At 45.3% G+C, this 23,611-nt stretch overlaps 1 protein-coding gene across 2 annotated transcripts in view; it reads left to right on the top strand.

Annotated features, from left to right (window-relative positions):
* Rai14 (retinoic acid induced 14) overlaps positions 1-23,611 on the top strand; it is a 137,292-nt gene that overhangs the window by 65,136 nt on the left and 48,545 nt on the right. For both annotated transcript variants that reach the window (XM_051150957.1, XM_051150956.1), the window contains exon 3: positions 16,071-16,201. In XM_051150957.1, the coding sequence (XP_051006914.1) occupies positions 16,071-16,201 (131 nt within the window). The remainder of the gene's footprint in view (positions 1-16,070; positions 16,202-23,611) is intronic.

Genomic DNA, 23,611 nt, shown 5'->3' with positions numbered 1-23,611 from the left:
GTGGCAAGGCGAGCTCTTCCTGACTGCCCCTCTCACAGCCCTTTGCCCTAGCTCTGCTCTGAGTACTTGGGTATTTATAATCTCGGTGTTTAGAAGCACCCATGTGGCTTGTGCTTATGTTTCTGAAACACAAGCTGTTTGACTTGACTTTATTGCCTGAAGTGTGTGTTGCTGGGGGGGGGGGGAGGGGAGAGGGGAGAGAGGAGAGAGGAGAGAGAGGAGAGGGGAGAGAGAGGAGAGAGACCCAGATGGTTTTTACTATACTGCACTTCCGTGCTCTTCACAAACTAATTAGACGAGGAATATCAGAACAAGACTGAGGAGTCTGAAAGAGCCAGAATGCTGGAGGAAGTTCTCCAACTCCCTCCCACCCCTGGAATGTAACTTCCCAGGGCCCCGGGCCTTGCACTCCAAACAAATCTGCTGGATGAATGAACAACCCAGCTAGGACCTAGTGCCCTATTTACTGAGCACAAACATTTAACTGTATTTGAGAGGAAGCTGATTTCTCTCCAGGCCATCGGGCGTATATTCAGTAGAATCTGTAGGTTGCTAGTTTCTCCTTGTCTTTGCTTGTTACAGCAGACGATATTCAAAAGTTTCTGAGACCAATCCAAAAACTCATTCTCCGACTTCATTTAAGTCTCTTTTCTCCAGCATAGCTCCACCCAGCATGAAAACTCCTGGAATTTGGGGGTAGAAAGGCATTTGGGGATATATTGGAGGGGTAGTTATAGATGCAGTCCTCTGGCTTGTTGGTTCTCACTGGTTGTTTCTCTGACCAAATGCTAGTTCAGAGAGTGTGTCCCAGTCTCAGCTTAGGGTTCTGCCTTCCAGGTGAAGCCTTTACTAACCCTCCTACTCTATACGGTAGGGATCATCTTAACTGAACACAGACAGCCATCCTGGTTAGGGTGTCAGCAGTTGGCTCTAGTCTGGCTGCATAATGGTGTCAGATTGATCCCACCCAAGGCTGTTCATACTTGTCACTCCAAATTGGATTTACTTGCGGGTTCTCCAGTGCTACTCCCCCATACTGAGACTTCTTTCCAGTTCTTGTCAGGAGCTCAGAGACATAGCGAGCAGCAGCCAAGGAACAGCCTGTATAGATGCGAAGCCCATGAAAGAGATATGTCTGCCTTTCTTTCTTTCTTTCTTTCTTTCTTTTTTAAGATATATTTATTTATTTATTTATTATACAGTGCTCTGGCTGCATATACACCTTCAGGCCAGAAGAAAGCATCAGATCACCATTATAAATGGTTGTGAGCCACCATGTGGTTGTTGGGAATTGAACTCAGGACCTCTGGAGGAGCAGTCAGTGCCCTTAACCTCTGAGCCATCTCTCCAGCCCACGTCTCCCTTTCTTGAGGCACCCTAATCTCTGTGGGATTCTGTTGATTGCCCCTCTAGCTGGAGACAAAGAGCTTGGAAGCTGGGGTACTTGGCGGAATGATCTCTTGCTTCTTTGAACTCTGGGGGAACGCCAGCATGCCTTGCCTTGCCTCGCCTCCCCTCACCCCCCACCCCCCCCCCACCCAGCCCCCAGCCGCATCAGTGCTTACTACTGCCGAGGCTGCCTCTGGCAAGGGCTGCCTCTGTTTCTGTAGTACATTTGGTTCTGGAAAACACTCCTGCATTGAAGGTGTGGTCTCCAGTGCAGCAGCAGCGTTCAGAGATTTGGGGAGCTGTTTGGATCACGAGGCCTGTAACCCTGGGTCTGAATTTGCCCACTGATGGATCCATATTTGATGCTATTCTTTGAGGGTGGTGGAAATTTTAGGAAGTGGGACCCAGGGGGGTGGGTGGGGAGAAGTAGGTCACTTCCCTGAAAGGGTAGACTTTGTTCAGGGGCCATCCTGAGGTGGGGAAGATGGGGCAGTTTTGTGCCTCTTGTTCTTCCACTGTGCTGTTATGTCGCAGCACTGTCCAGAAACAAAAGAGCCAGGGAACCTTGAGCCAAAACCTGAAACCACTAATCAAGATACACCCTTTCAGCTTTCAGATCATCTTTTCAGTTGTTTTGCCAAATGATGGATAACTGACTAACACAGCTACCTTCAGATAACCCTTGCAGGAGATATGTGGCCTCGATAGTTTTGAAGTTGAGCCCAAATAGTTTTGTTCTGAGCAATGACATTGGTGATATCAAAGAGACGTCATGCTAAGACTTATTTCAGGTGCTTAAAGTGCCATGCGAATCTCTCTCTCTCTTTTTTTTTTTTAAGATTTATTTATTACCTATACAGTGCTCTGCCTGTATTTACACTTGCAGGCCAGAAGAGGGCACCAGATCTCATTATACATGGGTTTGCTGGGCATTGAACTCAGGCCCTTTGGGAGAACAGTCAGTGCTCTTAACCTCTGAGCCATCTCTCCAGACCCGAGAATCTTAATAGAAGAGAAAGCACTTACGTTGTGTGATATCGGTGATCCCAAAGATTGAAAACTGTTTAAGCTTGGGGACTGAGGTGTGAAGAAACAGGTTGGGGAGGTAGGGACCAGGAGCGTTTGTTACTGTTGAAGTCAGTATAAGCATTGCAGGGCACGGGCATGAATACACAAAGGTGTTCATGTCAGAGCTGCTTGGGGAATGAAAACCCGGCAGCACCCTGGGAACTCATTACCACTGTGCTGCCTAATTTTTATCAGCTTGACACAAACCTAAACATATCTAGGAAGAAGGAATCTCAATAGAGGAGTTGCTTTCCTTAGATGGTCCTATGGGCATGTTTGGGGGGTTGTTTTCCTGATTGCTGACCTAAGTCGTGAGGTGGCTCAGCTCACTGTGGGCGGAGCCAGCCCTGAGCAGGTGGTCCTGGGTTGTAAATGAAAGGAAAATGAGGCTGCCATGGAACTCAAGCAGCATCCGTTCATGGCCTCTGCTTCAGTTCCTGCCTCTAGCTCCCTGGCCTGAGCTCCCGTCCTGGCTTCCCTTGATTGCAGTTGCAACCTGGAAGCTGAAGTAAGCCCCTTCCCTTCCAGAGTCGCTCCTGGTCATGGTACTTGGCACAGCAAGAGAGAGCAACTTAGGATGGCCACTTAGCCACAGAAAATGCCTGGCTGTACAGCTTTACTGCCAGGAGGCATTTGATTGATACACAGCCTTTAAAGAGTCTTTTAAAAGCAGATTAGCATAATGGAGTTTCCCTTGCCTGTTTATACAAAGGAAAGGGTGTGTGTCCCTAGCTCTTATGTAAAATGCTAAAAATGGACAGTGGACAAAACCAATGTTTTGTTCTAGTCGGTTCTACAATCCAGAACACAACAAAGAAATCTTATCCTTGAATGGTAGGACTAAAAGTGGTGTTATTGTTTTGTTCTTTTATCCTGTGTAATTTCTAGACTTAATCTAATATAGAATACACACACACACACACACACACACACACACACACACACACACACAGCGCTTGCTGCTCTTTCAGGGGCCTCAAGTTCAATTCCCTGCACCTACATCAGCAGCTCTCAATGCCTGTTACTTCACCTCTAGGGAGTCTGACACCTCTGGCTCCCAGAGACACTTAAACACACGTGCACACAGCAGTCCCTTCCACATAATTAAAAATAAAAACACCAGAACTTTTACTATTAAATGCAATAAAAGGTAGAATATAAATTTGTGTCAGATGTCCACTATTTTAGGGTTTTTGTGTGCTTAATTTCTGACATGTTTCCAAAATCCCTGAGTTTTAAATATCTCTTCCCAGAAAGCTTTTAGTCAATTATTTTTCCTTCTGTCTTAGTTGGCCTAATAACTATTACCTCATTCCACAATCTGGCTTCTATTTCAACAGCTGAATGTCCTAAGGACTATTTGGCATTTGTAAATGGATGTGCTAATTTGGAAAAATGCCTTTATTACAGTATAAATCTTACACGTAACTTTTAAAATTATGTTGTAGTCCTCATTCTGAAGACCAGAAAATGAGAATGCATTTAATTTGTAAAAAGAGCCCCAAATGCTATTCATCTGCTTCTCATAACTGCTTTGTAATTTATTAAGAAAGTATTTCAGAGAAATCAATTCTACAGGGCTTATTTAAGTGACTAGTGTGTAATAAATCTGGGAATCTGGGTGGGATTTTAGCATTTTGGGCAATGGTGGCATGAGAAGCGTATATTTTCTTGACAATACAAACTTGGCCAGTGTCAGCCCGTAACGTTGAGTTAAGAACTGGAGGTAGCTCTGATTTCCGGTGACATCATCAGGCACTAGTTCTGCATAGCATACATAATACCAATGGTCTGGTAACAACAAATGCTTATTCAGCATATAAGGTGTGCAGGGCAGCTTTCCAAGTGTTTAATTCATTAACTCACTCGGCCCTCACAGCAGGTCTCTGTGGAAAAAAAGTTTTAAGCACCCTCCCCCAAGAAATAAATGGGGAAAATGCAATTAGTTTTAATTCTACTGTAGCTTAAAATTCCATAGCAATAGACATGCCTTGGACAGCTTTTCGCTCATGTAGACTGAAGTTTCAGTTAAATTTAAATATTCTCATGGGAAGATGCTGCATATAAACACATTGTGGTAACAGTGAGAAAAGTTAGGACGTTTTCATGGTTACACAGAAACTAATAGTTTTAGTGTTTGCTGTACCTGGTTGTTTAAATTGTGTACAGTCCCAGTGCTGGACAGAGAGAAATTGTTGTATTCAGCATGCTAAAAATAAATAGTCTGAAAGTATGGTCTGTGCAAAAACAGTATTGTGCAGGATGTGGGGGAAGGTGGCAGCACTTGGACAGAGCTAGGAGGACTTGGGCAGTTAGGAGGTACCCTGAGCACACAGTTAGCCTGGCAGCCTTGAGAACGGTGTAGTCTTAGCAGTTCAGGCTCTGGCCATAGGCCTCACGGGCGCTTGGTGCTTCTGCAAGGACCCAAGTTTGGCTTCTGGCCTCCTTGCCTGCAATTCCAGCTCCAGGGGACCCAAGCCCTTTTGTGGACTGTGGGAACCTGCACTCACACGCACATATCCACACGTTGATATAAACACGCACAGATAATTAAGACATAAAATCTTAAAAACTCCTACTGGGACTCATGAGCTCTTCTGAATTAATACCTGTCATCACTCCATGAGATGCCTCTCTCTCAGCAGCATGCTGTTGCGGCAAGGACAGTAGATTGCAGGAAAACATGCAACGCCTTGCCTCTTAATGCAGAACCAGGGCAACCGATATCACATTTTTGTTTTTACGCTCCATGTTTGTTTGTTTGTTTATTATGGTAGCCATAGTAACTGATTTTGCTTCCTGTCATTCATATCAATTTCCACATTCATATATTCTTATTTTTATTTAATTCTTGAATCTTGATTAACTGGGCTAGATATATATATTTTTTAATGTGTACAGTTGTGTTTGGGCAGAAGCAGGTTCTAGCTGCGCCTGTCTGAGGGTGATCCTGTTGTCCTGGGTCCTAAGGACTGCCAGGGAGAGGATGGTAAGGTAATGCTTGGTTCCTCTGACCTCTGCTTAAAACAGCCCACTGCTGTTCGCTATGTAGTGTTCTGGGGAAAATTTGAACCAGCCTGAACTGGAGAAGCCTTTGGGAGAAAAAAAAAAGAATTTTTCTTTTTCTTATAAATTAGTAAAAATTCACTAAGTTTTATACATCGCAGTGCCAGTCATTTTATAGACATGCTTTTTTTTTTTAAAAATGTGGGGTAGTTTTTGTTTTTTGTTTTTTGTTTTTTGGTTATTTTTTATTTTTAATTTTCTAGTTTTGTTTTGACGCCTACATTCCTGGATCTTACATTAGTAGTGTCTCTCTTCCATTTGTTTCTTTTCCTTTTAGGTGTTTGAGCCCAGATTTTTTTTTTTTCTTCTCATTACTCAATCTGCTCCTCACTGCTTCCAGCACATTTTAAACTTGGCCTCCCCATACCCTGTTGCCTGACTGAAGATTATCCTTCAGGGGCCTCGTCCCAAACAAATCCGCCCTCTCCCCAGTTGAACGCCAGTTTTTTTCCTCTAGAAAAGTGTGATTTATTATCGTAGGAACAAATGTGCTCTGATTACTCAAAGAATTTGTCTTCCTTTAGATGGCTGGAGCTTAGCGACCGTGCTGTCTCTTACAGGGCACGTTCCTGTAGGACAGGGTATGCTCATGTGGACTTTTGAGGAATGGGGAGAAGTCTGTTGCCTGCTGTAAAGCTTTTCTTCAAATATCTCAGGCCACTGAGGGAGACAAGGCAGAACACTCGTCTCCATCACTCTGTGCTGACGTTTTAGAAGGCCAGGTGCCTGAAGTGTGTCTGGTCTGGCGAGGGTTGTAGCAGGAGTCTCTTACCAATGACAGTAACAGTAGTGGCCTGGAAGTCACTGAGAGGTGACCCTTCCTGACACACGGAGCCCCACTTGCCTTTACAGTTGTCCTCCTGTGGTTACTGCTGTGCCTCAGGTGACCAAGTGGAATGCTTACCACCATTTCTTCGTCTGACTTAGGTGCAAGAAGTGGGTTTTTGTTGGGCTTTTTTTTTTCCCCAGGGGTTTTCCTGGCAGACAGGAATGCAATTTATTAGCATTCATGGTCCAAAGACCTTTTTTTCAGATCTGTCTTCCTTGACCTAAAACTGCAAGATACATCCCACCGTTTCTAGCTCGGGTGTATCCTTTCCATCATTTATTTGTGGAGATACAAATTGTCTATTAATGTGTACTGTGCAGTTCACTTGAGTTGCAGAGTGATATAACATTCAACGTTTACTGAAGTCCCCCAAAGCTCAGACTAGTTCTGTAGTTTAGGAAGCAGTGATGCTCTGAACAAGCAGAACTGCAGAGGTTCTCGACTTGTGTACCATTAGCAGAAATTCTCCTCTGCTAGAGCCCAGTCAGCAGATCTGACTCTGGTCATGGGTGCACAGTGTGACCATGAATATCCACTAAAGCCTAGAGAAAAAGGACCATTATCTAAAATAACAATGGAATTCCCCCTTGGGACTGTGAGTAATGACCAAATTGGCTAGCACTTCCTGAATGCTTTACTGTCAGCCAGATTCTATTTCAGAAAAGTCTGATCCCTTTAAATCTCACAGCTGCCCCTAAATAGGGGTTACTCGTTAGTGTCTTTTATTCTATGACTGAAGCACACAAGGATAACAGAACTTACCCCAGTCCCAGGATGGAGCCAGCAGTGTGTGGCCCCAGGGAGGCTGACTTCAGGGTCTACACCTTCTAGCATTATTTATACAGCTTTTCGGAATGTGGACAGTGACATTGGAACTCTTTGGTTTTCCCCTGCCGGTGTTAGGGTTTGATTTCACTTTGACGGAAGGGAGCCAGTTGCTGCAGTGTGAGGGAGCATAGTATGAGTCCATGTGAGGTTGACACGACGGGATAATAATATTCAGATAGCTGCAGTGGGCAGGGAGAGAGACTATCTTGGGACAGACGTGAGGATGGATTCTTTCAATATATTTAGTAGCAGTGTTGTGTTAGGAGCTCAGTGGACTGCTGGGTTTTTCACTTACCCATTGAGTAAACATCTGTTCCTCTCTGTCAGAAGTGCCCTTGTTGTAGGTCCCTGAGAGAGGGTGGAAAAGCCACAGTGCCTGTCCTTGAGGGGACACAAGGAGCTAAGTGCATAACAGGTTTCTGTCAAGATTGTTTCTATAATAAGACATAATAAGTCATATGTCCTGGATTATGGAGGTTCATAATTTCAAAAGCATTATCATTTTACATGGCTTCATTGTTTTTAATGGTGAGTAAACTCATTGGTTTTAAATGAGTGGTCAGTTGAGTAACAGGTGCCTGACATTTATATTACAGTAGTGTCACAAACCATGGCCCAGGACATATAATAAAGCTCTGGCTTTGCTTGGCTAGACTTTTCTCCCTTTTGGTGATTTTTGTTTGTGTTCATTTATCACTCAGAATCTAGCTGAATCATAAAATTTAAGGCAAGGCTCCCCATTGGCCTCCAAAAGGGTCAGGGTTACAACTCCATCCATAGAGACTTCCATGGGGTTGTCTGGGTTCTCCACGTCTGCCAGCATCATCTTTAGCTTTGCTTTCTCTGTTGCTCCCGGAACTGTGCCATTGACGAGCTGGGCTTTCCTGGGCCTGCCTGGGAGGCCTGTGTCCCCTGGGGCCTAGAGCGATGATGGTGTTGGTGGGGGGATGGCATCTCTACAGGCTCTTCTGAAGCCTGGGACAAATGAGACGGATAGTGACCCTCTACCCGTTGTCTGTGCTCTTAAGAAGCAGTGGCCTCTGCCTTTGGCATCAGGCAGAAGTAATTTCTTGGAACTAGTTTTTTTTCCCTTGTGGGTGGATATTGGAGTTTATTCTGAGTTTGCTATTATTGGAGTAGAGAAAGGCTACGACAAAGATGCTCTTTCTTGAGGACTGTAAGTGTCCAGTTATAAATAAATCAGTAGTATCTTTTGCATCGAATCTATTAAAAAATATCCAGACAACTTAAAATTACCCTCTGGCTCTGAGGACACAGCTGAGTAGTACCGTGCTTGAGTAGCATTTAGAAGCCTACACTTAGTCTCCAGTGCCACAGATGTGATAAGCAAATAGTGCCTCAAAACAGTTAACCCCGGGCTTATATGTGTAATATTTTGACTACTTAAATCGCTTAATGAGTTCTGAGGTTTCTAGCCCCTGTTTTAAAATGTATTGAAATTTCGAATCGTGACCTAAAGCTTTGGAACGTCCTCTAGTATCCGAGCTTAGTTGGTTCTGTTTTCATAGAGTGATTCATTGCAAAGTGTCCAAATAGATCTACTCAGTGGCCTTGTGAATCCATCCATTGATGTGCAAAACGTGTTCTTAGCAACTGTGTTTTGTTTTACAGTTTGGGAAACTATAATTGGAAAATACACAATGTTAAATGAGGTTAGGGCCAAGATTTGAACCCAACTAAGCACAGTTTTCGGCCCAGGGATTGAGGACACATGTGGTGCAGACCAGTGAGGGGTGGGGTTGCTGAAGGTCCACAATGGCGGCCCTGTGATTAGCCATGGTGAAGGATCAAGGGCCACCTGGTGGGAAATGAGCAGCCTTCTCTTTGGATGTCACTGTGCTGGTGTCCTGTGGCCGGCATAGAATACCACAAACTGCTAGGCTTAAAGAAGAGAGTTCAGGAGTTCACAGTTCAGGAGGCCAGGAACTCCAGAAGCGGAGTGTTGGTCAGCTCACATCTTCTGGAGGTCCCATCTCTGTCCTAGATTCTGATGGATGCCTGTAGTCCTGTAGTCTTGACTTGTCTACCCCACAGTCTGACCTCTGTCTCCATCATTAATGTTGCTTTCTTCTCCATGTCTCATGTGTTTTTTTTGTTGTTATTGTTGTTGTTGTTGTTATAAAGACAGTAGTTGTTGTATTTAGGAACCATTCCATAATCAGGATAATTTTGTCTCTAGATCCTTAACTGGTTTGATTTACAAAGACCCTGTTTCTTATTCAAATTAAAGCGTGAGGTAGAGATGTTTGGGAGACACTATTCAACCCTATAGTCATTTACAACTTACATGCACCCTAAGATTAGGGCATCAAGACTGAGCCTTTCTTTTAACTTTTTTTTTCCTTAGTCCCCAAATGAATAATAGACAACTGTGGCAGACTCTAAATCCATTGAATATCTCTGGTTTCAATCTTGAAATGATTCTGGGAAAAGGCTGGGCAGGGCAAAGCAGAAAACAGAATGTTGAGAATTCACCCGGAATCAGGTGGTGGCACACACCTTTAGTCCAGCACTCAGGGAGGGAGAAGCAGGTGGATTCCTGTGAGTTCAAGACCAGCCTGGTATATAAAGCAAGTCCAGGACAGCCAGGGCTACACAAAGAAAACATATCTTGAAAAACCAGGAAAATAAAAAGAGTTCACACTGAATGTGTTTCTTGAAGGGCAGTTTTCATGACTAGTAAGTTTCTTTCACCATCGTTTTGTCCCTTGTACATTTTTAGCATCTATATTGGTCATGGTGCTGTGTAGGATTGGGATGGAAAACACCCTAGCCTCCGACTTTGACTATGTAGACTTTAAAAGACATGTGAGCAGGCTTAGTGGACAAACTCATTGTCTGGGTATTCCGTGTGAAGTCCGTATTGTGCCACTCACACAAAGAGCAAGGCTTAGGAAGGAGGTTTCTCAGCACCCTAAAAGTGTGACCAGGAGCAGAAATTATAACAATCTGAGAGGACTGTATGGTCATGCTGGGTGATGTTTTCTTAGAAGGTCAAACATGACAGTAGAAATGAGTCATTAGTCCAGAGCAGAGGCTGGGAGAAGGGAAGAAGACTCAGGGGTCACAGAGATGGGAAGTGCCAGTGAGAGATAACCTGAAGGGACCGTGGGGTGGAGACCAGACTGTACAGGCAGGTCCAGCACTTAGTCCTATAGACCAAGGTCAGGGTTAGACAGCAATGCCAGATATTTATATCATGAGGTAGTAGTAATTTAGGCTTTTCCATTAACGGTAAAGAGAGCAAATCTTGCAAGGCTCTACTCAGCTCAACTCCTGTCTATACCATCTACCTAATGCACTGCATCTACACTGTCAGGCAAATGCACCTGCATCCTTTACATGTGCCTACACCATTTACTGAATGCACCTGCATGCTTCATCTGCGTCTACACCATCTGCCAAGTACACCTGCATCCTTCACCATGACTCTTCTCCATTTACCTAAGGACCACTCCCTGCATGACCTGATTCACCCTCTGGTCCAGAAATGTGCTTGTCTGATGGAACGTTCTGAAACGGCATTGGCGCTCTCTGTTTCGTTCACTTAGGGAGGGGACAGTAGCTCTCATTGTTGGCATACTCCTGGTAATGTTGTAATTTATCTTTGCAGTATTACGGAAAATTCACTAAAGGCTATGTTGCCCATGTAAAGAGAGGTAAATAGATACTTGTTGGATGACTGAACAAATGATAAGGCGTATCTCTTGTCTGTGTAACAAACTTCTATATCCTCTTTATTACTTTACACCTAGTAGGTAGCCACTACTAAGTACTGGCTGTTCCAGTGAACCTAAGGGGAAAATGAGAGCTATGAGGCTTGCCTGTTTGTTGTCCAGTTTTAAAGTTTTGACATATGTGCTATTTTTTTTTTTTTTTCTGGACAGCATGAATCTGAAACCTTCCCAGTACAAACACTATTTACCTTCTACCTTTGCCTTGTTGGTTGTATTGGCAAAGCAATATGCTCTTCTTTACAAACTGCAGGGGAAAATGAACTTTTCCAAATATAGTCTCTCCAATCGTTTTCCCCCATGGCTGCTCTAGGACACCCACACAACAGGAGTTACTTCAGTTTGCCATGGTTTGGGCTTTAGCGTCTTTCCTAATGACGCCAAGAAACTATTTTTTCTTCCTTTCTGGATCACTTCTGTGCCACTGGACTACTTTGCTTGGACTGATATATTTCAAAATTCATGCCTGCCCACTGGCCAGATGTCTGTGACCACTGAATTTCCACTGGTTTTTCAGTTTTCCATGATTAAACAAAATAAAAGAAGATGATGCCATGTCTGGCCAAAGGCATATGTTGCTAGTTGCCAAAGCCCCAGGTTTCATCAACAGTTGACATGCTGTTGCTCCCCTGAATAGAGACCAGGGCTTTCAGAGGCCACAGTTCAAAGGAAGAGTCGTGAACAAGTAGGTGTCATTTGGAAATGATTTGATAGCTGGGAGACTTATCAGCTAGCCACTGAAAATCTCATTTGTGATATATTAGCAGGAATGCTGAGAGCCCGCATTGAGGGTAGGGTCTGCCTTTCCCATATGGAGCCCTTCATAGCTGACACATTACACATGTCTCTAGAGTGTAACATATGGCTTCCTGAACTTGCAAATGTGGCCTCCTGCTCTGTTGAAATAATGTCTGTTTAAACAGTCTCCTGGAAAAGTGAAGCCGGGCTCAATAAAATAATTTCATGTCCAGGAAGCTTTCTCTAGGGTCCTTTAAAAATGTGATTTCTGAGGAATGTACTAGAAGGTTTGCATTAAGGTGTTACCTGCCTCTATATCCATAACAGACCATCAGGTTATATCCGTACAAGGAGATGTTTATTGTACATATTAAAAGGCGCATGGTGAATTAGCTAGGCAGGACGGGGGCTGATCATCTAGTTTAAGAATAATAAGCTCAGTGTGATGGTATATACCCATTGTCCCAGCCAGTCCCCAGGCTGGGGGAGGAGGCTACAGATCAAGGCCAAGGCCGGCCTGGGCCCCTCAGTGAGACCATTTGAAGCTATGTGCAAGTTCTTTCTGTATTATGTACGTGCGTCTGACAGCAGCCTATGCCTTCATCACCATGTGGGTTTATGGATCTTTCAGAAGATTAAGAGCCAGGTTTTGGCAGCAGGTTGTCTCCGAAGTAGACATAACTAACGGTGGTAATGTGTTTACCCACTCACCTTTGACCCAATGTCAAGTGAAGCAGAAACTGACCCACATGATGTTTGTGTTATGGATATGGGGTAGGGGAGAAGTAGAAGAGATGTGTAATCTATCAACTACCTATAGAGAAATATATGTGAATAGACTATATATCCGCCTATATAGGTACATGGTTATATAGATAGTTCTATAGGTATATGGATATATCACTACTAAGTGCTTACCAAGTGAGTGACGGTGGAGCCGCCAACCAAGTTGCAGGGTAGACCAGGGCCTCTGTATAGTCCTGTGCATCCCTTTCTCACCAGACACAGCAGCCCAACTCCTAACCACCATTCTGACTTTTATCCCATTTATACACAATGCGATTCCATCTCTCCTGAATTTTTCTTCATACGCATTCAGTCATAGTAAGCGGGGCTTTGCATGTTAATCTTAACTTCTCTCAACTCTGGTTTCTAATGACCATCTGTGCTGCTGCACCCCATTCGGTTCACTTAGGTTACCCTGAGCCTCCCCTTGATGGACTGTACCCTAATCTCCTTGGATATTTGTTCCATTTATATATTTTGTCTCTTTTTGAGTGGTTTCATTAACATTCTACAGCAGATGTTATGGACACATTGGACACGCATCCTTGATGAAGGCCTAATTGGCTTTTGTAGGAGACAACATAAATAGCACGAGAATGGAGAGTTTTTCTTTTTTTTCTGTCCCATGTCTATAAAGGCCTTGAGGAGGACAAAATTGGTTCAGTTGAATCCTCTAGCCAGCCCTGGCATAGATTCTGGATGTTTCTGAATGGGACCAGCGAGAGTAGTTGCTGGGCCTAATGGGCCTTAAATCACTGGGTCAGAATCTCCAGAAAGGGACTGGGAGTCAGAGACTCAACCAGCACCTAGGGGGTTCTTGTGAGGGAGACACTGGCTTACCCCAGTTAAATTTATGAGGTTTGGCATTTTGGTCATGAAGAAATTTGGGGAGAGTAGCCACGGTTACAAATCTCGGGAAAGTGGCCTCTGTGTGGAAAGGCTGAGGAAGTCAGATTCATTTAGGCTGTAAATGTATTTTTAAAAGACTGAAGCATGATTTAATTGTCTGCAAGAAAAATGAAAGAATTTTATTATGACAGAGCAAAGATTTGCTAAGCCAAGAGAGATTTAGATTAGTCAAGAGGGAGCACATCCTGAACTTTCTCCAGGCACCAGGGATGTAAGAACCAAAAGCTACAGTTCAGTGTCTTCAGGGAACTGAAGGTTTGCGATGAAACGAACAAACCAGAACCCTCAAACAAAAGCCAGGATGCCATATTTCATCTCGTCTAGACGGTAGGCTTCAGTGGAGCTGAGTAGGTGAACCCCGAGGACACAGCAGAACAGAGTGGCAGAGAGAGGTGACCAGCAAGGTCCTGAGAGCCCGCAGGGCCCTGGCCAACAGTAGTTGGCCTCTGTGTGGGCGGTGGATGACGGGCGTTCTAAAGCAGCGGCTTCCATTGTGATTCTCCCATAAGAATTAATTGTTGTCACAGCTGTCATCGCCCAGTGTGTACCTTTACACTGGTCAGGCATTTCAAAAGGCATTCGGTCCTACTAAACCTGAGCACCTGGTAGTGTCTTTTCTGTTTTGCTTTTAGGATGTTAGCTTAACCCTGAAGTAGGTAGAAAACTCTTCTAAGTGACCAGCATTGGATATGTCTTGAGGGTTATTAGAGGAGACGGTTTTCAGAGTTGGGAAGTGGTGTGGTCGATACGTGATGGTCTCTGGAAACTTCTCTTGATTCTGGAGCACAAATGGATTACTTGGGAATGTCAGAGGAGCATGCCAGACTTCATGCCCGTATCCAGCTGGTCCTGTCTTTTGGCTGTAGTTTGACAGAGACAGATGACCTTTCAGATTTCTTCTAGTCTTTGGCTTTAGTGTTGTACTTCTTGGTGGAAGAATAGGGGACACAGGGGGACAGGTAGGCAAGAGGAATTGGCTTCTAGATTCTTAAGAGCAGTGACATCAGAGAGCTTCTCAAACCTGCCCCATGTTGTACTTGGCTGAGGAGATGCTATGGCAGGGGACAGTGTGTGGAGAGGTTCTTGAGGAAAATGAAGTTTTAGGGGGAAAAAATGGAGGTCACTTTTCTGGCTCTGCCTTTCCAATTTGCTCTGAACTCTTTCTCCGTTCACAGGTCCCCGCTGTATCTGAGCACCTGGCCTTGTCCCCTGCGCTGTGAGGCCAGTGCGCAGCACTGCAGCCGATTACTGAGTATCCACACGGAGAATGCATCTTCTTTCTGCTTTATTTGCTCAGCGGCTCCTACAGCCTAAATTAGGGTCCCATCAGACCTCGGGCAAGGACCTATCTTACCCCATCCTCCCCAGAGATCCACCCGGAACTGATTTAGGGACCCTTCGTCATCCAGTTGTTTTCTGAAAAATGGGGTGCCTTAGCAGCTGCCGACAAAAAATTCTTTTATGTGGCCTCGCCTCACTTAAATGCTTTCAGTCCCGTCCGTTAAGATCTCACATCCTTCTGACCCGCCCAACCCAGTTTTAATTCAGTCAGTTTAGGTTAGGGAAGGATTTTTACAGGGCCTGGCCCTTTTAGGATAATATAGCTAGAGATCGCTGGCTCTAAGTGTACTACTGAATTGTTCTCGTGGTTATAAAATGGTCTAAGGGAGAAAGCAACTGCAGCCTGTTTCTTAGTGTGTGCTGCCGGCAGGTAACACTTGTTAGACTCGTAATGAAAGCTGTCACCCTCGCCACACACTTTTGTCTTCCCTTCAGTGGGAAGCTTGGTTGTTGTTTTTTTGTTTGTTTTCTTTGTTTTTCTGTTTTTTGTATTTCGAGACAGGGTTTCTCTGTGTAGCCTTGGCTGTCCTGGACCCGCTTTGTAGACCCGGTTGGCCTCGAACTCACAGAAATCCACCTACCTCTGCCTCCCGAGTGCTGGGATTAAAGGCGTGCGCCACCACGCCCAGCTGGGAAGCTTCGTTTGTAATCAAGAAAATGCCTAATTTTTTTGTTCCTGAGTAGACTGCTACAGTAGGAAAGTGGATGGCAGTGGCCTCAACAAACTTTGATAAAAATACAGTAGGAAGTAATTATACAGAGCCATGATCATTCCACGTGGTATTTACCAGCTGTTTCACAAACTTTGAAGAACTCCGTTTGTGCACTGGCTCTTTGATGTGTAATAATTTGGTCAGAGACAACCTTTTGTCGCTTACTGACAATTCGTTGAGTCAGCAGCCTGGACATCTCAGAGAATTAAGACCTGGTACCCAGGCCAGAAGGAATTGTTTGCGTTTTAAACCCTTGGTAACCTTGAACTGTTGGCTGGTTTGGTTTGGTTTGGTATCGCCATGCACTTGAGTGAACTGTGCACTAGGTCAAAGGCCCGTGTTCTCAGGCACCAGTTGTCAAGGTTAGCTGGCGACTAGGTAAAGAGTAAGCTGGCGCGTGGTTCTACATTGCTTCATCTTCTGAAGGGTGGCTGTCAGGAGTGACCCTATCTTGGAGTTTGCCGACGGCTAATGTTTCATTGAACTGTTGTGTTTTCTTTGGGAAAGCCAGCCTTCTACGGTGAAGCTGAAGGCACTTTTAAAGCAGCTGGCTGGGAGCAGGGTGTGATTGGACCTAGGGAGACATGCACACAGCTGTGGCTCATGTTGCTCACCCCTCTAACTCCGCCTCTGCCTTTTGCTCCACAGACCAATGAGTGGAACAAGAACGATGACCGGCTGCTGCAGGCTGTGGAGAACGGAGATGCTGAGAAGGTGGCCTCTCTGCTGGGCAAGAAAGGAGCCAGTGCCACCAAGCACGACAGCGAGGGCAAGAGCGCGTAAGAGAAAATGCTAGTTTTCACATGTGTTTGTTAAGGCTTGGGGAGCATGTCAGTTGTACAGTGTCTGCTAAGCATGCCCAAGTCCCTGGGCTCCAAGAAACAAAACACAAACCCCCAAACATTGACTTATTTCATCAAGGGAAGTTTGACCAAAATGCTTAGGGGGCCTTGAAACAAATTACTGCTGACCCCTTCCTAACCCTAATCTGAAAATGTCTGCCTCTGTTTCCTTTCCCATCCAACTCCAAATTACAAGTTGAGATTTCCCTGGTGGCTGTGTTTGTTCTTGGAAACAACCAACCAACAATTGCACCAGAGAACAAATAACGGCAGGACTGCAAGCAGTTGGCAGATGGGAAGTTAATTCTCCCTGAGATAAGAACCAGCACAGCTTTCAAACCTTATGGCTTGTGATTTGTTAAAGCACTCTTTAGCATAGGTACTGATTGCATGAGCACTGTAGTAAGACTTTGCTCTGGGTTTGCGTGCCCCGAAATTCCTGCTTTCCATAATTAAAACTATGTGGGAGAGGGAGGAAAGGATGGGGGTGCTGTGGTGAGAGCTTATAACCACCTTTCTTCTTGGTAGTGCTACTGAGATCTGGGACTTTGGAGTCACACAGGCCTCTCATGTGGACTCTATTATACTCATGACCTCCCAATCCTTAACTCTCACCTTTTCCTCTTGTTGTTAAGACAAGGTGTTCTTACTGTATCCCTGGCTCTTCCTGGAACTCACTATGTTGACCAGGTTGGCCTTGAACTCACAGATATATGCCTACCTCTGATTCCCAAATGCTGGGAGTAAAGGTATGTGCCACCATGCCTGGCTGGGTCTCACTTTGGGTGTCCTCAGAAGCAGCTGTGTGACAAGGGCTTGTGTGCCAGTAGCTTCCTTACCCAGAGATCCCAGCAGCTGGGAAAGAGACCTAGGTGTGGGCTTGTTCTTGGCAGGTTTCTCCAGTTGGTAACGAGGGTGCTTTTCTGAGAACTTCTAGAAATTTTAGACTTCCAGCAGAGCTGGCAAACATGGCTTGCTGTCTGTTGCTCATTAAGGCCTGGCCCATGGCTGGCCCTGAGCTACAAAGGCAGAACTGAATAATTACAGCAGAGACCATATGGCGTACAGAGGCCCAAGTACTCATTGCCTGGCCCTTTACTTAAAACATTCATTTTCCTTTGCGTTTAGGTAAAGCAGATGGGGTATTTGCCTTTGATCTCCTGTTCCTCAGAGGTGGAGTCTCTTCCTAGGGACCATGATGTGTTCACGGTTAAGAAAGGTGTAGGAGAGCATGGATGACCCACGGCTGTAGGTGCTGTGTACAGAACTAGCACAGTTCTCACTCACAGGAAACATTCGAAAATCTGGTCCCTTCTTTCTCCCTCCAGACGAGTGGTTCTCAGTCGAGGAAGCTTCTGCTTTGCAATTGCCTAAAGTGCTTGAAAAAGATGTTTGTAATCACTGCGCCTTGGGAGCCCAGGACGTCTCCTCTTCTGTCCTGAAGTTTCTGGTGACAGATGGTGCCTTTTGTCCTAGTCTGCCACAGCGTTCCTACAACTATTCCTTGTATCCAGGTGTCTGCATAAGACAGCCTTTTTATAGTCATCCCAAGGGAAGACGTGATAAATGCTTATGACAGTTTTGACCAAGAAAACACTCATTAAAAAGAAGACAGAAAATTCACATTAGCAACTTAGACATAGGCGTGAAGACCTTATGAAGTTTGTTCCTTATTCCCCTATTCTTATGTGTAGAATGAATAGATGAATAGACAGTTAAGATGACCTCTTTCCTATTATGGTAAAAGACACATCACACTAAGCATTTTTGGGATTTTTTGTTTGTTTGTTTGCTTGTTTTTCGAGACAGGGTTTCTCTGGGTAGCCTTGGCTGTCATGGACCAGGCTGGCCTTGAACTCACAGTGACCCACCTGCCTCTGCCTCCCAAGTGCCCGGCCACACTAAGTGTCTCAAAGTTTTTTTAAGTATACAATTCCTTTCCCCTAGCACTTTCACAGCGCGGTTCATCGTCCCTACAGAATCCCAGGCTCTCCCGGTCTTCTGCCTGTGACAATCATTAGTGAGCTTGCAGTCCCTCTACATTTGCCCCTTTGGACTGTTTCGTGTGACTGGAGTCATGTGTGTGGCCTCTGGCTTCTTCACGTGGTGTCTGCTCAGGGCTCATCCATGTTTTGGGATGTGGCAGTGTTCAGTCTGTCCTCTCACAGTGGTTGTGCTACACCCAGAAGTTGCACGGACTGCCTGCCTCCATTTTTACAAATGGTAAAAGCAAGGCCCCCCCCTGTCTTGCTTTCGGAAGGCATTCACACTTGAAGTCAACTCTTTTTTTCTGAATGATCCTTACTTAGAAGAACCATTGAAGGAAAGGAAGGGAGGAGTGGCCCCTTTTCCAGTGCAGGGTTTTCCATATGTTGTCATCTGTCCACACTTCCTGCTTGGGATACTTCTTTGAGGACTGAACTTATTAACTGCCCGCCTTTTTACATCAGCACTCGGAAGGCAGAGCCAGGTGGATCGCTGTGAGCTTGAGGCCAGCCAGATCTACAAAGTGAGTCCAGAACAGCCAGGGCTATTACAGAGCAACCCTGTCTCAAAGAAAGAAAGAAAGAAAGAAAGAAAGAAAGAAAGAAAGAAAGAAAGAAAGAAAGAAAGAAAGAAAGAAAGAAAGAAAGAAAGAAAGACAAAACCAAAAACAAAGAAACAAACAAATTAATCTTTTAAAGACAGTGTGGAAATAAATATTATCTGGCTTTATGTTTCTCGGCTAACCCAATGGTTGGAATATTCACATTGAGGTGGGGCTGGGAGGCAAGAAACCACCTTCCTTCTTCCAAACTCAAGGCTTCTGCTATAATGAAGACCTGTGTGGCACCAGTCATTACCTTAGCCTTCTCGTCTGTAGATGTTGGCCTCTCTGTGCTGAGGGCCCCTGTGATCTGTCTGATTCTGGAAATGTGTTGTTGTACCCGTTCTTTCCTGGTGCGTTTGGCTGGGTAACATATGGACCGCATTGCCCTAGGAAAAACTTGGTGTCTATGACAAACCAATACTAGCCTTGTCCCCTCAGCTGCGATTCTTGGCTGGACCAGACCAGTGGAGCTTACAGTGATGCTCAGTTTCCCTAGTGGACATGTAAGAGATACTTTTGCCTTTCTCTCTAAAGGCTAAAGCCACATCACGAACTTGTAAATTATATCCTTGGCCATAGTTGTCCTCATCTTTGACCTTTTCCTACCATATTGTGTATACAGCTCTATGGCAAAATTAGGCATCAGAACCCTTTTCAAGAGAGCTTTCAGGCTTAGGGGTTGTGCCTGTGAGTGTGGAGTCTTGACTTGCTTATCCAGGGTTCATCCCTCAGCGATGTGAACGTGCTCTGCTTATGTGCCCTCTTCTTCTGTATGTCCCTGCCTTCTATTAGGGGAAAATGCCCAGAGATCAGCCCAGGCTCTATGTCCAGTTACATCCTACAGTCCTGACAGAACAGGAAAAGGAGTGATACTTCCAATAAGTGAAGCCTTGCTTTCCGAAGGACCTGAATCTCATGCAGGGGTTAAGGTCCAGGAGGCCAGGGCCCTAGCACTTCTGCTGGCTTAGCCTTTCCCTATGTTCTAGGCACAAAGGAACCATCGCTGTGATTGCTGTGGAGAAACGTCCCCCCCTTTTTTTTCTGCTTAGAATGCTTCATCAATACATTACCTTGAGGTGGCTTAACTTGGGATCCAGGGGAAATAGAAGAGCACTCAGCTTGGACTCTCCAGAGGATCAACAAGCCCAGAAGTCCCAAGAATGTGGTGGTCAAAGTAGCCATTGCTCAAACATTCTCTAGAAACTTCCATAGCTCTAGGCCAGATGGGTAGCTTGGAAATTCCTGAAACTTTTTAAGTTTCTTTATGAATATCCCCTGCCATGGCAAGAGGGGAAACACTCTCTCTCTCTCTCTCTCTGTCTGTCTCTCTCTCTCTCTCTCTCTCACACACACACACACACACACACACACACACACACACACACACACAAATGTCTTCCTCCAACACTGATCACAGAGGGCTTTCAAAAAAAAAGTAAAAGCTGTTGAATGACTGGAATTCATTTAGGAAAGAGTAAAATGAGGGTGCTGGCTTGGTCAGAGGAAAACAAAACAGTTCAGGGCAGAAAGTTATAGCTCTGGGCTGTGTTTACGGAGTGACGCTTGGCTTTTCTTGGCCTCATCTGGTCTCTTTCCATGGGGGAGGTGAGGATGTGGGAGAGAGGATGTCAGGACCCCAAAACCTTAGCGTGGAAGAGTCTAATTACTTCAAGATGGCTCCCCGTGTGTTGGATGTGCCTTTAATTAAAGCTGTGTGTGTTTGTCTTAGGAACAAGCAGACTAAATAAAATCACTACTGGGACCGTAGTATATGATCAAATCCTTGTCAGGGCATATGTGCAGAAACCTGGGTGGGGGGTGGAGAGGAGAAGAGAAGGAAGGAGAGGTGGGAGGAGAGAGAGAGAGAGAGAGGGAGGGAGGGAGGGGGAAGGAGGGGGAGAGAGAGAGAAATAGAGAGAGGGAGGGAGGGAGGAGGGAGGGAGGGAGGGAGAGAGAGAGAGAAATAGAGGGAGGGAGGGAGGGAGGGGAAAGGAGGGGAGAGAGAGAGAGAGAGAGAGAGAGAGAGAGAAGACATGGGGGGATGGGAAGGGGAGACAGAGAGAGGGAGGTGTGTAGGGGAGAGTGTATATTTCCACATTTCAGAAACCTGATCTCTTTAGCCTTGAAAGCACAAACTTGTGCAAGTAGTATTTTTAGATGAGTGGAACTGAGGCGTAGAGGAACAGCTTTTGTGCCCCACATACCAGTACAGTCAAAGACTTCTCCAGCTAGTGACCTTTTCTCCTCCCTGCCTTTCTGTTTGCTCAGGATAGGGTTGTGTGGGCTAGTTGGTACCAGCAGTTCTGTCTTAGACATCTGTACCACATGCTCAGCCTTCCCTAGTTCTTCCCACAGAGGACTTGTAAAGTATGTAACAATAGAAACCATTACGTACTGTACGGGATTGCAGCCTCTGCCCCTCTTCGCAGTCTCACTGGCTATAGCTTCCCTTTGAAGGTTGTTCTTAGTGATAGGTGCTTGGGCTCTGGGGCATGAGGACTAGGCGTTTCTCTCTTGAAACTGCGCTGGAAATTGGGGCCCGGGGTTGTGATATTCCTTATCCCCGACTCATAGCTTTCTCCTTTCTTTTGATACTTGATGCACCCGCACAGTCTATTTGAGGCTACAAAATAGATTTTTAAAACTTATTTTTGTGTATATGAATGTTTTGCCTGTGTATGTGTTTATATGCATCATGTGCGTGCCTGGTGCCCATGTAGGTCAAAGAGGGCATCAGACCACTGGAAATGGAGTTACGGATGGTATGAGCCACCCACGTGGGTGCTAGGAATTGAACCTGGGTCCTCTGCAAGAATGGTTAACACTCTTAACCTCTGAGCTAGAGCGCTGGACCTTGCATCAGTTTTTAAAGGTGAATGAATCCATTGGGGCCCCATTTAACGCTTGCCTCTCTATGTGACCTTCGTGAGATGGTGAAGGGCAGGTAGTAGGGCCTAGCTGGGGTGAGTGGGTTCCTAAAGCGCACACTTTCGTATAACCCCATCCTAGTCGTCATCTTATCCTTCCTTCTACACTGTTTTTTGACCCCAAAGAACAGCCTCTGTCACTGGAATGTTCTGCCTAAGTGTATGGTGCTAAGCAGATGTGGACTGAGCTCCTGAAACTTGGCCTAATAGAAAGGTTGGAGCTGTTCCTCTCACTAAGAGCACTTGTTCTTGCACAGGACCCAGCTTTAATGCCTAGGACCACAGGGCAGCTCACAACTGTCTGTAGCCCCACTTTTCGGGGATCTGACATCCTCTTCTGGATTCTGCAGGCACCATGCATGCACATAAAATAGAATTAAAGAAAAAAAAAAGGATTTTACCTCTCAAGGTTTCTGTAAGGTACTCTGGTGACAGAGGCAAATGGTAACAAATCTGTGGTGGTGTGACTGAGGGGACCCTCATAAGTTTCGGGTGTCTAAATACCTGGTTCCTAGTTGATAGCTGTTTGGGGGGGATTAGCAAGTATGGCCTTGCTGGAGAAAGTGTGTCAGTGTGGGTGGGCTTTGAGATTAAACACACACATACACACACACACACACACACACACACACACCATCTTATGTGTTTTCTGTGTGTGGTTTAAGATGTAAGCTCTCAGCTTCTGCTCTAGCCACCGTGTCTGCCTATCACCTTCTATTGGCGCTCCGCTAGCATGCCTAACTCCTGGAAGCTGTAAGTCCCACATAAGCTCCTTCGAAAGTTGCTTTGGTCGTGATGTTTTATCACAATAAAAGAGTAACTAAGATAGAAATTAGTACCAGGAAGTAGGATACAGTATATACCAAGACCGAGTTCTCAGCACAAAGGAGTCGTGTTTGCCCCAGAGAGACAAAGGGCAGGGGGTAAGAGACAAAGAGAGGAGTTGGAGGGAGAAGGGGACAGGAACAAGGGAAAGGAGGAAGGGATATTTGCCCCTGAGGGACAAAGGCCTGCCTCTGGAGAGAGATGAGACAGCCGTGACCCATAGGAAAATGACAGTTTATAAAGGGAAAAGGGGGAAAACTCTGTGTTAGGATGAGGTCGTTAATTTTAATTGGGCATGTTAATTATTTGGGCTTTTGATTGTTGGACTTTGAGAGCTGGACGTGGTGTCCAAACAAGTGACTAGACCTTTGGTGGCCAGTTTTACAGATATAATCTAGTGGGTTGTTTTAGCAAGGAGGAGAAGGATAAAAGACAAAATGTGTCCATGGGTGCCATGTTTGCTACGCTCAGGCCTGCTAAAGCCCTTTACTGTGGAATAGGCTTGACTAACCACACTCGGTTTTTGGAGGAATGGAAAAAGTAGAATGTTGGACTAGAAAAGCAGTTGAACGCTAAATAGACCATAATAAGTCGTCCTGGGAGGAGCTTGGAAGTCAGCAGTCCTGAGCCATGACTGTGGATGTCCGTAGCAGGGACTTCCAGAGGGGAGCACTGTTAGCCACCCAAGGGGGGTGAGATATGACTACAGTGAATCTGGAAACTAGAAACCACTAATGAAAATACTGCTTTAAAGCTGTTTGAAAAGTTGGATTAAGTAAGCAGACAAGTACTATAACACTTGGGTGACAACAACAGGGCGATTACTTCAAGTTAGTGGCCAGCTTAATGTACATACATAACAAAACCCTGTCTCAAAACACGGACAAGTGGAGTACGTCTTCATCTGATGATGAAGAATTTTAAAGATGAAGATGTGTGACTGTGGCCCGGATCTCTGGCTGACCTTCTCCTCCTGGTTGGCGAGCAGTGCCTCCTAGGGCTGAT

Source organism: Acomys russatus, chromosome 9 (genome assembly GCF_903995435.1).
Source record: "Acomys russatus chromosome 9, mAcoRus1.1, whole genome shotgun sequence".
In the NCBI taxonomy this organism is placed as follows: Eukaryota; Metazoa; Chordata; class Mammalia; order Rodentia; family Muridae; genus Acomys; species Acomys russatus.
Note: the sequence above shows the minus strand (reverse complement) of the source record. Positions and strands in the feature narration are given on the sequence as shown.